Raw genomic sequence first — 14,620 nt, 5'->3', positions numbered from 1 at the left:
TTTAAAATGACTTGTTAATAATATATATTAAATAAAAAGGATATATCTACACACGTATTTGTTGTATTAAAAATTAAACTTCTACTTTCTATAAAATGACTTGTAGTTTCTAATGTGGAATCTGGTCCTCTCACTCTATTGAACCCAATAGAAAGTCATGGCAACTATGTAAATAAGACCCAAAATTTATCCAACTATTCCACACTATTTAACCTAAAAGGAAGTCATGGCAATTCTGTAAATAAGACACAAAATTTGTCTAATTATTTCACTGTTCATAAGCTCCTTCAACAATTGTTATTATATATAAATTTGTAGTATTTAAATGTGTGGTCAAAAGTTATATTTAATTAAAAGTGGTTAAGAATTATTTTTAAGGGATGCGAGCGAGAGGATCAACCAAACTTTTAAGAGGTGTGATCAGGATTTTTACCTATAAAATACAGTAAATTTTTTTAAAGGGGGAACGAGAGGATCAACCAAACTTTTAAGAGGTGTGATCAGGATTTTTACCTATAAAATACAACAACAACAACAACCATACCCAGTAAATCCCACAAATAGCAGCGCTACTTATAGGGTCTGGGGAGGGTGGGATGTAGACAGACCTTGCCTCTATCTCTAGGGATAGAGAGACTGCTTCCAGAGAGACCCTCGGCTCGAAAACGAACAACATACTAACACACCAAGTCAAAGAATATAGGAATAAAAAGTCACCAATACCAAGAAAGTGATCAGAGTGACACAATATAATGTAAATTATGTATAATAGCATACAACATCATTTGGGCATACACACAAGAAGGCAATCACCGGTAAAGTAACATAAAGAATAAGAAAAACCTACGTCCCTTAAATACACCTAAGACCTTACTGTAATATCCTCTAGAAGTCCTTAACCCTAATCCTACGCCTCCACGAAGTCCTATCTTGGACCATGTCCTCAGAAAGATGTAACTCTAGTAAATCACGCCTAATCTGCTCATCCCATATCAGTTTGGGTCTGCCTCTTCCTCTCCTCCCCTCCACAGTAAGAGTTTCCACTACTCTAACTGATGCTGTCGTTTGCCTCCGCTTCACATGCCCAAACCATCTCAATCTCCCCTCCTTAATCTTATCCGATATGCTAGCCACTCCTAATCTCTCCCTAAAAACCTCATTTCTTATCCGATCTAACCTCACGTGTCCACACATCCACCTCAGCATCCTCATCTCTGCTACCTCCATCTTGCGCGCTTGTGTCTTCTTGATAGCCCAACAGTCTGTTCCATATAGCATAGCGGGCCTAACTGTTACCCTGTAAAATTTTCCCTTTAGTTTAGTTGGAAACCTCCTATCGCACAATACCTCACTGGCTGCCCTCCATCTACATCAGCCAGCCTGTATGCGATGGGTTACATCATTATCTATGTCACCATCTCTTTGTACAAACGACTCCAAATACTTAAATTTAGTTACCTGCGGAACCTATAAAATACAGTAAATTTTTTTAAAGGTGAACGAGAGGATCAACCAGACTTTTAAGAGGTGTAATCAGTATTTTTACCTATAAAATACACTAATTTTTTTAAGAAGTGCGCCTCCCCCGCAGGTCCACCCCTTATTTTATACCCTAAAATAACCCACCAACGACTTATTAGGATTGAAACTAAGACAAACTAGATCTCTCATTAGATATTACAAACAAGATCTCGACGGTCCATGATGTATGAATATTGAACTGTATTCCCAAAACTCATGATGCTCAAAAGGTTAAAGAATGCACAAACGAAAAACTCATTAAGAACTTTGAATTACAAGATGCATAAATGCACCTCTCAACTCTTATAAATAGTTCACAAATTTTTCTCTCTCAAAGTTCTCTGAATTTTAATTCAATAGTTGATAATCATATATCAGATGATATTTGCATTATTTGTGTAATCAAATTGAGAAATGCAAAATAGAACGCATGCACTTCTTATTGACATTTATAAAGAAAAAAGACAGATAAATTTATCAAGTCAACATTGGGATATCATCTAGGTTCATTAGCAGGGTATAACAAGCCAACTTCATCAGAAGTATAGTGACTTGATAGCTTTATTGAGTCCATATATGGATTTATCGAGTCGCCATAAAGATCTGAAGTTTCCCCCTCATTCATTCGAACCAAACCAACTTGACTACCTTGTTGGTCAACCCATGGTTGCTTCGTGAATCTTCTTAATCGCTCGAGTTCCATAGCTACTTCCTTCATCGTTGGTCGGTTAAAGCCATGAATATTGAGACATCGCTTAACAAGCGAAGCGCTTTCTTGGAGTTGCTCGAACGAGCCCTCTCTAATAACCCGGGGGTCAAGAATTTGAAAAAGGGTTCCTGTTCTCAAAGCATTGAGGAAATAGGTGGTTAAGTTTCTTTCAACTTGACTTCGCTCCCTGCAAAGTGGCTTCTTACCCGTCAAAAGCTCTAGAAGCACGACTCCAAAGCTATAAACGTCACTCTTGTCTGTTAACTGACTGGTGTGAAAGTATTCGGGATCTAAATACCCTAACGTCCCTTGAACCAATGTAGTTACTTGTTCTTTATCCAAGGGTATCAACCTTGAAGCCCCAAAGTCAGAAATTTTGGTGACTAGGTTATCATCTAATAATATGTTGGCGGATTTCACATCGCGGTGGATAATGAAACCGGTTAATCTCTTAACATCATGTACATAGTTAGATAGTTAGAATAAACATTATGTAGCGGTTAGAAACTACAAGGGTTGAAGTTGACAAAACGGAAATTAGAAACTACCACCCTTTGCGAAAGGGTGTGTCTCTCCCTCACAACCATTCCGATCGGGTACAAGGCACAAAGAGAAAAGTCGCAACTGTTGGATCGAGTGGACAAGATTCATCGCACCTCTTCATGATTCAATCACAACCATACATCCAAGAGACGTGTCCTTTCACGAAGAGACGCAACCATTCACTCGTACCCGTAGAAAACTATAAATAGGGACATGTAGATTCATTTGTAACACACTCTCAATTCGATTTGTATATACGTTCATTCAATTATTACAAGTTATTGTTATTCAAAGTTTATCACGCTCATTTAGAGATCAAGATCCAGTTCGGGCCAACAAATTGGTATCAGAGCCAAAGGTTCACAGGGAAACGGAAAGGGTTGTGATCATGGGGATGTTTGTCTTCGCGGTAAAGGAAAAGCGGTAGAGATCGGAAGTAGTAGTAATGTTGGGAACGTTGGAAAGTGCGGCCGGGGCTGCAACCTTGGGAAAAGAGTTGCGCAGGGGAAGCCAACCAAACGTTCGGTGAAGTCATCCGGGAAGGATTATGCGAAGAAGAAGGTTCCTAAAGGCGTTGGAAAGAAAGTTAACCGGAAAGGGAAGGCACCGGTTGGACGGCCGAGGAAGGCCGGGGTGATATGTTTTATTTGTAAACAATTTGGGCACATAGCCTCCATTTGCCCTAGTAAATATATCAATTTAGGCCCGTTACCGGAAGAAGATGATTACTTAGTCGATGGTACGAGCGGTGGTTTGTTTAGCGAAATGTGGGTCGTTGATCCAAGTTTCAAGACACACATGACCGGGAACCGTAGTTTGTTCAAACGGTTCAAGAGGCATTTCGGGGTAATCACGAATGAGAAAAAGAAGAATTTTTCGTTTGTTCATGGCGTTGGTGAAGTGAGAATACCGGTCGATGGAAGAGAAAACGATTTCGTGTGTAAGTTATGTACCGAGAATGGAGAAGAATGTTCTAAGTTTGGAACAATTGTTGTTCCAAGGGATCGAGACGGTCACCACGGCTGACAAGTGTATGTTGAAGAGAATGTTCGGTGCACAAGTTAGGAGTTTCGATGTGTATGAAGAAAAATCAAATGTTGATCTAGAAGAGGAGTACTTGAATCGATTCTATGATCATTTTGATGTCGATAACGGTCACCGGGTGGAGAAGGAGAAACTTAAGGAATACATAGAAGATTTCTATGAAGAAGAATTTAAGAAGGAGCGTGAAGAAAAGAAGAAAGCAAACGGTGAAGGTACATCGGGAACCAAGAAAGATGAAGTTATGTTTTCAAGAAAGCAAAAAGTTTGCTTTATGATCTACTACGAGGGCATGAAAGATAACCCTCGCCAATCGAAGCAAGAGTTACGTGAAAGGGCGGTGGTCCTTTCCCAAGATGAAGATGACGTGATCGAAAACGGTTTAATAATGGATAGTTGCTTAGAACCGTTGGATTTGCTCTTGATGCACGAAGAATTGGCGGGATATGATAAGTTTTATGATGCGAATTTTGATGATGTCTTGATATGGTTTTTGCCAAGTTTTCTTGGTATTGTTAAACCTAGAGACATGCCACCCAAATTGCTAGACGGAAGGGATGTGAATTTGCTTCTTCTGTACCGGGTTGTGAGTCTCAAGGGTGGAATTAAAAAGGTTATTGAAGATGACTCGTGGGCTGAAGTTGCATTAGAGTATGGGTACGAGAAGGATGACGGGTTCGAGATGAAGGTTTCGTATGTTCACTACATCGAGCTATTTGAATGGTACTTCGACTACATGAAGAAAAAGGGTGATACGAACGCAAAGGCTAAAGAAGAAGATGGAAAGAAGGATGCTCAAGACAAGGAGGTCAAGATCGAGGATGATGCGGATTTGGTGATCACGTTCGTGGTCACCGATGATGAAGATGCTTGAAGAATGTTGCGGGTCAAGAAAGTTCGTGCTTAAGGGGGAGATTGAAGACCAAAAGTTAATCACGACTTTCTTGTTTGGGCCGCGTTACGTTTACGTTTATGATTGTTTATTAGTTAATGGGTCAAACACTTATTATGTTTTATTGTTTGCGTCAAACTTGGGCCTGAGGCCACGTTTATGTTTTTCTGTTTGGGTCGTATAAGTCCAGAAGGTCTCGGCATTGGATCAGCTTAGTTTGGGCCCGTTTTAGATGAATCAATGTGAATACCGAAGCAGCAGTTATCAGGGGAAACAAGGCGTACCGATTGGCAAGGTAGTTACCACAGACACATCGTTTCACTAAGGGATACGTCGTTTCAACAGGCACCGGTTCACAGTGTTATATATAGGGCTGTAACTTTGTTTTTTTAATGTACCGAATTCACTTGAAGTTTATGAAGTTATTCGAAGTTAGTCACTGATTCTGTGCATTATATTTAATTCGGCAATTGCAGTAAGTTTGTTTCATTGTTCCTGTTTTCGTTTACTGTTACAATGCAATTCTGCAAACGTTGTTATTTGGTTGATTGTGATTGTGAGTACGATGACAACCCGGTCCGTTCCGAATGGTCCTGGGTGTCCGATGATTCTGATACCAACAGATAATGGGCTTTGATGCCGCGGAGTGAAGATACGCAAGTGCTCCAGCAGACTCGATAGCTATTCTTAAACGATTATCCCAAGATAACCACGCCATTCCACCATTAGTGTGGATATGATGGAAGAGAGTACCGTTAGAAACACACTCGTAAACTAGCAACGGGACTTCAGTCTCCAAGCAACAACCCAAAAGATTTACAACATTTCGATGATTGATTTGAGTAAAAATGACCACCTCATTAATAAATTGTTCAATCTGACTCTCATCCATAACTCGTGATTTCTTTATCGCGACTATATTTCCGTTAGGCAAGATCCCTTTATACACGGTCCCATAGCCACCGCGACCAAGAATCATATCGTTAGAAAAGTTTTTCGTTGCTCTTTCGAGCTCTTCGGTTGTGAAAATTTTAGTCGAGTGGTTGACACCACCACCTGCATTTGAATCGAGTTGTTGTTTCAACAACATGCCACCATTTTTAAGAAAGAACTTCTCCCTCATTTTGATAATCTTTCTTCTCTGATGGCTGAAATACAACCACCCAATTCCCATAAGTAGAGATATGAATCCAAACCCCATTCCTTCATAAAACACAAACCATCAGTGTAATAATATAAAATAAAATAGTTATAGCTTTTATTTATTTTTTTAATTTTGCTATAGATAAAATTACTTTTCAGTTATATTTCTCAATATTTATTTCTAGATTTTGCTACAAAATTCATATAACGAATATATGCACATAACTAAACTATAAGAAAGTTATCCATAGCTAATTCTTAACAAATAATTAATAAATACGCTAAAGATTTTTTCTATAGCAAACTGGGATGGTTTTTTACCAGAGCCGTTCCTATGTTTTCGGAGGCCCTAATCGAACTACGAAGTGGTGGCCCTTTTGCAAAATTAACATTTTCAACATATTTAGTAACAAAACCCTCCTCCTTTATCTGGGCTTGGGACCGGCAATCACCTCATCAGCTAGAACTTCATTTGACTTCATTGCAGTAAGCCAGAAATTCGGCACACCTTTACATATAACACCAGTGCATTCAAGCTTAATTTTTTATCAAAGTAGAAGTAAAAAAGAAAAACATGTAATTTGAAATGTTACCTCGGCCGACTCTTTGGTTTCCTTGTCCGGAAATTATCATCCGATACTCCTTCAACTTTAGTCAGACAATTAACTATTTCATATCTCTGATTCTCTGCAAGAGATTAAGACCATGAACACGAATTACCAACCTGATGCAGAAACTGATATTGATACTAATAAGTTTAACTTTGTTATGATAACGCCTTAAACTTTATACCAAGGAATACAAACTGATAAGCATTGTGTTGTAAAACTAATAACACAACAATTCAATTCAAATGATTATCTCCATTTATTATCTCAATCACAGATTCATTCTTGAGTCTTCACATTACAAGAATGAAAATTAAAACTTCTGGTTTACAATTGATTCCCTAGCTATACCTAATCTTATGATTATACTAATCAAAGCATGGTTATAACAACTAACAACAACTAACTATTAAATATCAAATACTTAGTCATGACTCATGAGCTTCGTATTTCCACTTCAACATGTAACTTTACAAAGAAATCCCCAAATCAAAAGTAATGAACTTATATCAAATCAAATCAAGAACTGATATCAATTCAAATCAAGAACTGAGGTAATTGTATATGAGAACTGAGCACTGAGGTAATTGTAAATGAAAACTAAGGGACTGAGGGTTTGTTAATTTGTTTGATGACTGACAAAACTCAATCGATAAGATCATAAGAATATATATACGTTAATACCTGTAACCAATCGACGATTCAGGCAACGATTCAGGCGACGATTGAGGCTAGGACAGCGTGATTTCCAACCTGCAAACCCGTCGTTCATTATTTCTTCTCTCTGTGCGACGTTTCTGTTCGTCAATTGTGTGGGAGACCGAGATAGGAGGCAGGAGCGACTTTTCATTGTTTCCCTTTATTTCTTTGGGCCTTTCACTAGAACGATCCAGGCTTTATTTCTTTGGGCTTCTTATTTTTGTTTAGTATAAAATAAAAAAATGGGTCTAGTATAGAAAGAACCATCAAAAAATTTGGAGGCCTTTCATTTTGGGTGGCCCTAGGCCTGAGCCTAGGGTTGGAAGCCCATTGGGCCGGCTCTGTTTTTTACATAGCAAATACTATTTTTCAGTAGTGATTCGTGACAAGAGCCATTCGTTTACTCACCAAGAGACAACTTGAGGACGTATGATGAATTCGAATTCCTGGCCGTACAACCTTTCCCATCCTTTCTCCCGTCTCCTTCATATCCGCGAGGACACGAACACTTATAACTTCCTGGAAGATTAGTACAAGTCCCGTTACAAGGATTTTTGTTTGGATCTGCGCATTCGTCGATATCTACAAAATGAAAACACAAGGGATGGATGCTTCAAATCTTAAAAGCAAAAACCCTTTATAATCCAAATGTTAGATGAAACCAATCATCAATGCTTTATAAGTTTGTCTGGATCGAACCAACCACCCGACTGGTTTGTAGGTCAGACCAATCAAACCCGTTGAAACAGACTCAAAAACTGGATAACGTCCTAAACGTTATAAAAAATATTCACATTACATAACCCTACAAAAAGTAACTTACAAAAAGTAACTTGGGGTGCCTTAGGTAACTCAAAAGTTGTCTTTTTTACATCACACCTCTTCGCTAAAAATGCAAATGAATTTTTCACATCAAAACTGCAAATTATACAGTGACAGGGAAACACTGGGAAACGTTCTGTCATTTAAGAAGCCAACCGAAAAGTCACATTCTCTGTTAACCAATTTCCATAGTCAATTCTACCGGTGGTGGCTTTACATTTGATCACCGAACCAACATGCCGTTTAGAAAACGACCAACCGTTCAAAAAAAAGTTAACCAACATGAAACTTAACCAAACCGACACCTGACGTATCGAAAGAAAGTTAACCAAACCGACAACTCTCATTCAGCCATTGTCCCCCGTTATGTGCCACCATTTCATACCCTATATACCCTCACCACCACCATAAATCTCCGACCACGTTATCAACCGTTTCACAAAATTATTTCTTGGTCACCCAACAAATAGAATTCCTCCAAGATGATCGATGAGGTTGCATGCTCTCCGTACGCTGGTGGCGTGATGGTAGGGCAGCGGTAGAGACGGTTACGGAGAAATCCAAGATATATTGTTGGGGCCGATGGTGGTGGCGGTGATGGATGATGAAGATATGTTGTTTAGAGAAAGAGGGGGATGTATATATATCAAACAAGAGCATGAAGCATACAAGCCCGCAAAGCGCGCGGGGTACAACCCAAAGGCAGAGCATGACTATACCTTAAGCTATCGTCCAGACGACATGGCTGAAGATTCGAAATTCATCAGAGAGATTGCCACAGCTGCCATAGACAAAACCAAGCTACCGCACAACGTTGGCAAATACAATGGATTGACAGATCCAGACGATCACCTCCAGGTCTTCAAAGGTGCCGGAGCAACAGGTGGGTGGAACCTACCAACTTGGTGCCACCTGTTCGCACAAACGTTCGTGGGCGCAGCGCGGGTCTGGTTCGACAGCTTACCAGCAGGAAAAATTAAATCATGGGTTGATTTCAGAGAGAAGTTCTTGGCACACTTCTCTCAACAGCGGAGGCACGCCAGAGACCCAGCAGATTGTCTAAACATATGGCGCCGAGACCACGAAAGCGTGGAAGATTTTATTACAAGATATAACAAAGAATGCTTAGAGATTGGGGATGTGGGAGAAAAAATGATGCGCGCGCACTTCATGAGGGCAGTCAAGTGTGACGATCTGATCAAGCGCGTGAAAGGTAGAGACGGAGGACCCAAAGATTGGGAAACTTTCATTGAGGCCGCCAAGACAATAGCACAGACAGACAAACAGTTGACCGGTGATGACCACCGTCAACGCGCACATAACTCTAATGACCGACATGGCAGAAAAAACAGAGGCCAGTCATGGAGGTCTTCCAGTCATAGAGAAAGAAGCCCACCAAGAGAAGATGCGCGGCACAAAATCAATCAGATAGCGCACAGAAAAGAAGTAAAGAGAGAAAACAGAGAGAAACAGTGGACGCCATTAACCAAGACCCCGTCGGAAGTCTTGGCCACTGAAAACCACCAATTCAAACCACCCCTACAGATGCGCAACAAAAGGGGTCAGGATCCCAATCTCTACTGTGAATTCCATAAGGATACGGGTCACCTCACCGACGATTGTTTCAGCCTGAAGCAAGAAATTGAAAGAGCCCTAAGGGATGGAAAGCTCACTCACCTGGTCAAAGGCGGAAAGCGCGACTATCGCCAAATCCAAAGAAGAGACGAAGGGCAGGATAACAAAAAACTCAGGAAGTTAGAGACACACATGGTGCAGGGAGGCCCACGAAGACCAAAGAAAAACTACAACAAGCGTACACAAGATGATTCGTGGCGCGAGAGGCAAGTCATCTTCCCAGTTGTTAGAGGAGGCCCAAGGGAAAAACGACCAATAGTTATCCCAGGAGTGATTGGTCATTACCAGACAGACTACATCTTCATCGATCCAGGGAGCACCGCGGACATCATATACGAACAATGCTTCAATCAATTTGACCAGGAGGACAAGGCGCGCTTGGAGCCAGTAGACTACCCACTAACTGGTTTCTGCAACGAGGCCGTCTTTCCCCTGGGACAGATATCATTCCCGGTGTTACTCTCGGACGGACGAAATTCAAGAACAGAAGAAGTCACTTTCATGATGCTGCCTGCACACTCACGGCATGACATCCTCCTAGGGAGAGAATCACAGGGAGACTTCAGCATGATTTGCTCCACACCACACTCGGCCATCGGATTCCCAACGGAAACAGGCATTGCACTGATATACGCAAGCAAGGAAGTCTTAGCAACAGATGAAATGAGGCCTACAAAATCAAATAAACCAGCGCCACGCGCAGAGGCAGAAAAATGGGTGTTGAACAGCGCTCACCCAGAACAAACAGTTACCCTGGGACCAGCGACGTCCGACCTTACACGCGCAGCGCTCAAGAAGTTGCTACATGAGAATATGGACGTGTTCGCCTGGACACCAGCTGACATGATTGGTGTCCCACGGCACATTGCAGAACACCGTCTGAACGTCTCAGAAGACGCAAAACCAGTGGTGCACGCCAAACGCCACCTGGGCGACATAAAGCATGACGCCATGAAAGAGCAAGTATTAGAACTACTAAATGCAGGCATCATCAGAGAAGTCAGATACCAAACTTGGGTAGCAAGCCCAGTGATGGTAAAGAAACCAAATGGCAGCTGGAGAATGTGCGTCGACTACAAAGACTTAAACAAGGCATGCCCGCGCGACTGCTACGCCTTACCAGACATAGACGAGAAAATCGATTCTTTTCCAACATTCAGATGGAAATGCTTCCTTGATTGCTACAAGGGGTATCACCAAGTTCAAATGGCCATCCAAGATGAAGATAAGACGGCATTCCGCACGCCAACAGGGTTGTATTGCTACACCAAGATGCCTTTCGGCTTGAAGAATGCGGGCGCAACTTACCAAAGATTGATGAATGAAACATTCAGTGACGCCATTGGCAAGTACATAGAAGTCTACATGGATGACCTGGTGATTATGAGCAAAGAAGAAGGCACGATGCTGGTCAACATCCAAAAGACTTTCAACACGCTACCCAGCGTAAGTATCAAGCTGAACCCAGCAAAGTGCTCATTCGGAATGGAAGAAGGAAAGTTCTTAGGCTTCATCGTCACAAAAGATGGCTTTAAGGTGAACCCGGAAAAAGTCCAAGCTATAGAAAGGATGCCCTCACCGTCAAACATCAAAGACATGCAAAAGTTAGCAGGACGACTAGCCGCGCTCAACCGTTTCCTAGCTAACCATGCTGCAAAATCTTTTCCGTTCATCAAAACCTTGCGCAATTGTATGAAGAAAAGCCAGTTCCAATGGACTCCGGAAGCAGAGAGTGCGTTCCGCGAGATGAAAGATTACCTCATCAAACTGCCAACCCTAACTGCACCAAACAAGGGAGAACCTTTGGTACTTTACCTTTCAGCTTCCGATAGGGCAGTCGGAGCTGTGCTGCTTGTTGATCGTCAAGGTGTCCAAACACCAGTTTACTACGTGTCGCGAACCTTGACCGATCCAGAAACCCGATACGCAATCATGGAGAAGTTAGTCCTTGCACTAATTCATGCTTCAAGGCAGCTGCGCAGATACTTTGCCAATCACGTCATCCACGTGCTAACAAACTACAACATCGGCAACATCCTTGCAAGGCCAGAAGTATCAGGAAGGCTAGCTAAATGGGCAATCGAACTGGGAGGTCACAACGTGGTTTTCAGACCACGACCATCAATCAAAGGCCAAGTCTTGGCAGATTTTATGACAGAAGTTCCAGATGACAAAGAAAGAGAGTGCAAAGCCATGGAAAAGGCTGAGAAAGAGCAAACAGAAAAGCCATGGTTGTTATACACCGATGGAGCATCTAACGAAGACGGAGCAGGCTGATGCGTGTGTAGTGCGATATATTTTAGATGTATATTTAAGCCCTTTTTACACTTTTAGCCAAGTTTTAAATTTATAAAAACACGATATTTACTAACACTAAACACACATATGGGCAAGTGCACCCATCGTGGACGTAGTATAGTGTTGCGATATATTTTAGATGTATATTTAAGCCCTTTTTACACTTTTATCCTCAACGTCTAATCAAATCAAAAAGTGAGAAAAAATGTTTTAATCTAAGAAAATAAAAACTAACTAAATGCTGAAAAATAAAATAAAATAAAAACAGATAGACAAGATGAATCACTTGGATCCGACACGTGTATTAGTATAACCTTTGATTATTTTCGCACTTTTGCACTTGTTTAAGAGATTATCTTAGTTATTGTAGTAGGCCCCTCTTTTGAAGGCGACGTTACCCTCAACCCAGTAGTTTGAGTCAGCAAGGATACAATCCTAAAGTGTCGGATTATTGAAAGATAATGAATTAAGTTATTAATGCAAATTGTGGTAGGCCCCGCTTTCGGCGGTGACGTTACCCTCGGCTAAGTAGTCTGAGTCAGCAGCGATACAGTCCTAAATAGCCGGGTTATAGTATTAATAGTAGTTAACTTATGACGGGGTCAAAGAGTTTGGATCCCCGCCATCCAATACCTATGGGCATTGAAGGAGATCCTACTAAATTTGACCCAGGTCCCAAGCAGGACCTCTAAACGCTGAACAAGGGCAAGACCCTTACCAAACCGTTCCCTTAACCCTCGACCAGGTAGCCAACATACCTCCATATAGACCGTGGAGATATGAATGGTGAAAATCTTTTATTTTATATAGACAGTAAAATAATGCCAAGACACCACGGACAAACGATAAGGAAAGATCACCTTCAACATAAGTAACTAGTTATTAAAGTCATTAATACAAAACCAAATAAAAAGTGCAAAAGATTAAAAATAAAAAGTATTATACTAAACACTTGTCTTCACCAAGTGATGTAAGAGACTTAGGCAAACATGGCCTTGATTGTCAAGAACTCTTACGATCAATCTTGGATCCCGAGACGACTCACACACTCTACGATGGACAATGGATGATGGTGGTGGATGATGGTGTTATGGTGGTGGTGGGTGGTGGATGGAGTGTGAGAGAGGTGGTGTGCCAAGGGATGAGATGGAATGAAACCAAGCACTCCTATTTATAGGCTGAACAGAAGGCTGGGCACGGCCCCGTGTCCGCTGGACACGCCCCCGTGCCCGTCTGACACTCTCTCTCCTCATTAATTGTAATTCGCAATTACAATTAATGCGCCTGCTGTACTTTCACCACGCCCCCGTGCCCGCTGGACACGGCCCCGTGGTGGGCAATGGAAGCTTCTATAGGTTTGTCTTTTATGCTGCTTCTTGGGCACGGCCCCGTGTCCGCTGGACATGGAGCGTGTTCAGTCTTCTGCTTTCTCTTCTTTGCCTTGGAGGATGCCGTTGAGGGTCCGGGCAGTCTACTTTTATTCCTTTTCTTGTATTTATGCTAGAATTAGTTGTCTTTTTGCTTCTTTTGTGAATTTGAGCTCATTTCATCCTGAAAATACAAAAGAAAGACAAAAACACTCTTTTTCCAACATTAGTACTTAAAAAGGGTTAGTTTTATGCCTTAATTGATGTGATTTATATGTTGCATTTTACACACATCACAGGCGCAGGGCTAAGGCTGGTAAGCCCCGATAGACACGAGTTCACGTACGCCATACGCCTGGATTTTAAAAGCACAAACAACGAAGCAGAGTACGAAGCTTTCCTGGCTGGCTTACGATTGGCAATCAAAATGGGGGTCCGACACATCGAAGCGCATGTGGACTCCATGCTTGTAGCAGGGCAAATAAACGGCCAATACGAAGCCAAGGGGGATGTCATGGCACTCTACCTCAGCCAAGCAAAGACATTGTTACAAACCTTCTATTCCTACAAGGTGCATCACATAAACAGAAGCGAGAACAAGCCGGCAGATGCATTGAGTAAGCTCGCATCAACAAGATTCCAGCACCTAGCAAAAGATGTGCGCATAGAGGTTTTGAGCAACCCATCCGTCCCACTCAGAGAAGTAAGTGTCATCCAGACAGGAACAACGTCCTGGATGACACCGATAATCATGTACTTGCAGTCAGGGATACTTCCTGAAAACAAAGCCGAGGCGCGAAAGATCCAATACAAATCAGAACACTATCAGATGGCAGATGGGATACTGTACCGAAAGTCATATCTTGGCCCGCTGCTGAGATGTGTTGACGCCGACGACGCAAATTGCCTAATCCGGGAAGTGCACGAAGGAATTTGTGGTATCCATGCCGGGCCTCGAACGGTGGTGGCAAAAGTGATGAATGCCGGATACTACTGGCCCGGGATGCATCTCGATGCCGTGAAAGAATTAAGGAAGTGCAGTGGCTGTTAGAGACATGCGCCCAAGACCATGCGCCCCAAAAACGAACTAGTACCAGTCACAACCGCATGGCCTTTTCAACAATGGGGCATAGACATGGTAGGTCCTTTCCCGGAAGCACCAGGGGCCGTCAAGTTCATAATAGTCGCGGTCGACTATTTCACGAAATGGGTGGAGGCAAAAGCACTTGCATCAACCACATCGGCTGTCGTTAAGCGATTCATATGGGAGCAAATCATATGCCGTTTTGGCCTACCTCTCCGAATCATCACCGATAACGGAACTAACTTCGCCGCAGACGAC

The 14,620-nt window shown here is 42.0% G+C and overlaps 1 protein-coding gene and 1 long non-coding RNA gene across 2 annotated transcripts; both read right to left on the bottom strand.

Moving 5' to 3' along the window:
* Positions 1-2,017: 2,017 nt before the first annotated feature.
* LOC110867991 (wall-associated receptor kinase 5) lies at positions 2,018-7,587 on the bottom strand. Its single transcript, XM_022117075.1, has 3 exons — positions 7,565-7,587; positions 5,330-5,909; positions 2,018-2,660 (listed from the first exon to the last, which is right to left on the bottom strand). Exons 2-3 carry the CDS (start codon positions 5,905-5,907, stop codon positions 2,018-2,020), a joined length of 1,221 nt encoding a protein of 406 aa, XP_021972767.1. The 5' UTR covers positions 5,908-5,909; positions 7,565-7,587.
* LOC110867998 lies at positions 6,002-7,321 on the bottom strand. Its single transcript, XR_002552090.2, has 3 exons — positions 7,142-7,321; positions 6,443-6,536; positions 6,002-6,357 (listed from the first exon to the last, which is right to left on the bottom strand). It is a non-coding gene; the product is annotated as an uncharacterized LOC110867998 (long non-coding RNA).
* Positions 7,588-14,620: the final 7,033 nt, after the last annotated feature.

The sequence above is a fragment of the Helianthus annuus genome, chromosome 1, assembly GCF_002127325.2.
Source record: "Helianthus annuus cultivar XRQ/B chromosome 1, HanXRQr2.0-SUNRISE, whole genome shotgun sequence".
Lineage (NCBI taxonomy): Eukaryota > Viridiplantae > Streptophyta > Magnoliopsida > Asterales > Asteraceae > Helianthus > Helianthus annuus.
Note: the sequence above shows the minus strand (reverse complement) of the source record. Positions and strands in the feature narration are given on the sequence as shown.

Excerpts from the sequence above, each read along its gene's own strand:
- LOC110867991 (XM_022117075.1), bottom strand. The coding sequence starts at position 5,907 with ATGGGGTTTGGATTCATATCTCTACTTATGGGAATTGGGTGGTTGTAT. Across the intron at positions 2,661-5,329 it reads GCGGCATCAAAGCCCATTAT|CCACCGCGATGTGAAATCCG; the intron begins CTGTTGGTATCA and ends CGGTTTCATTAT.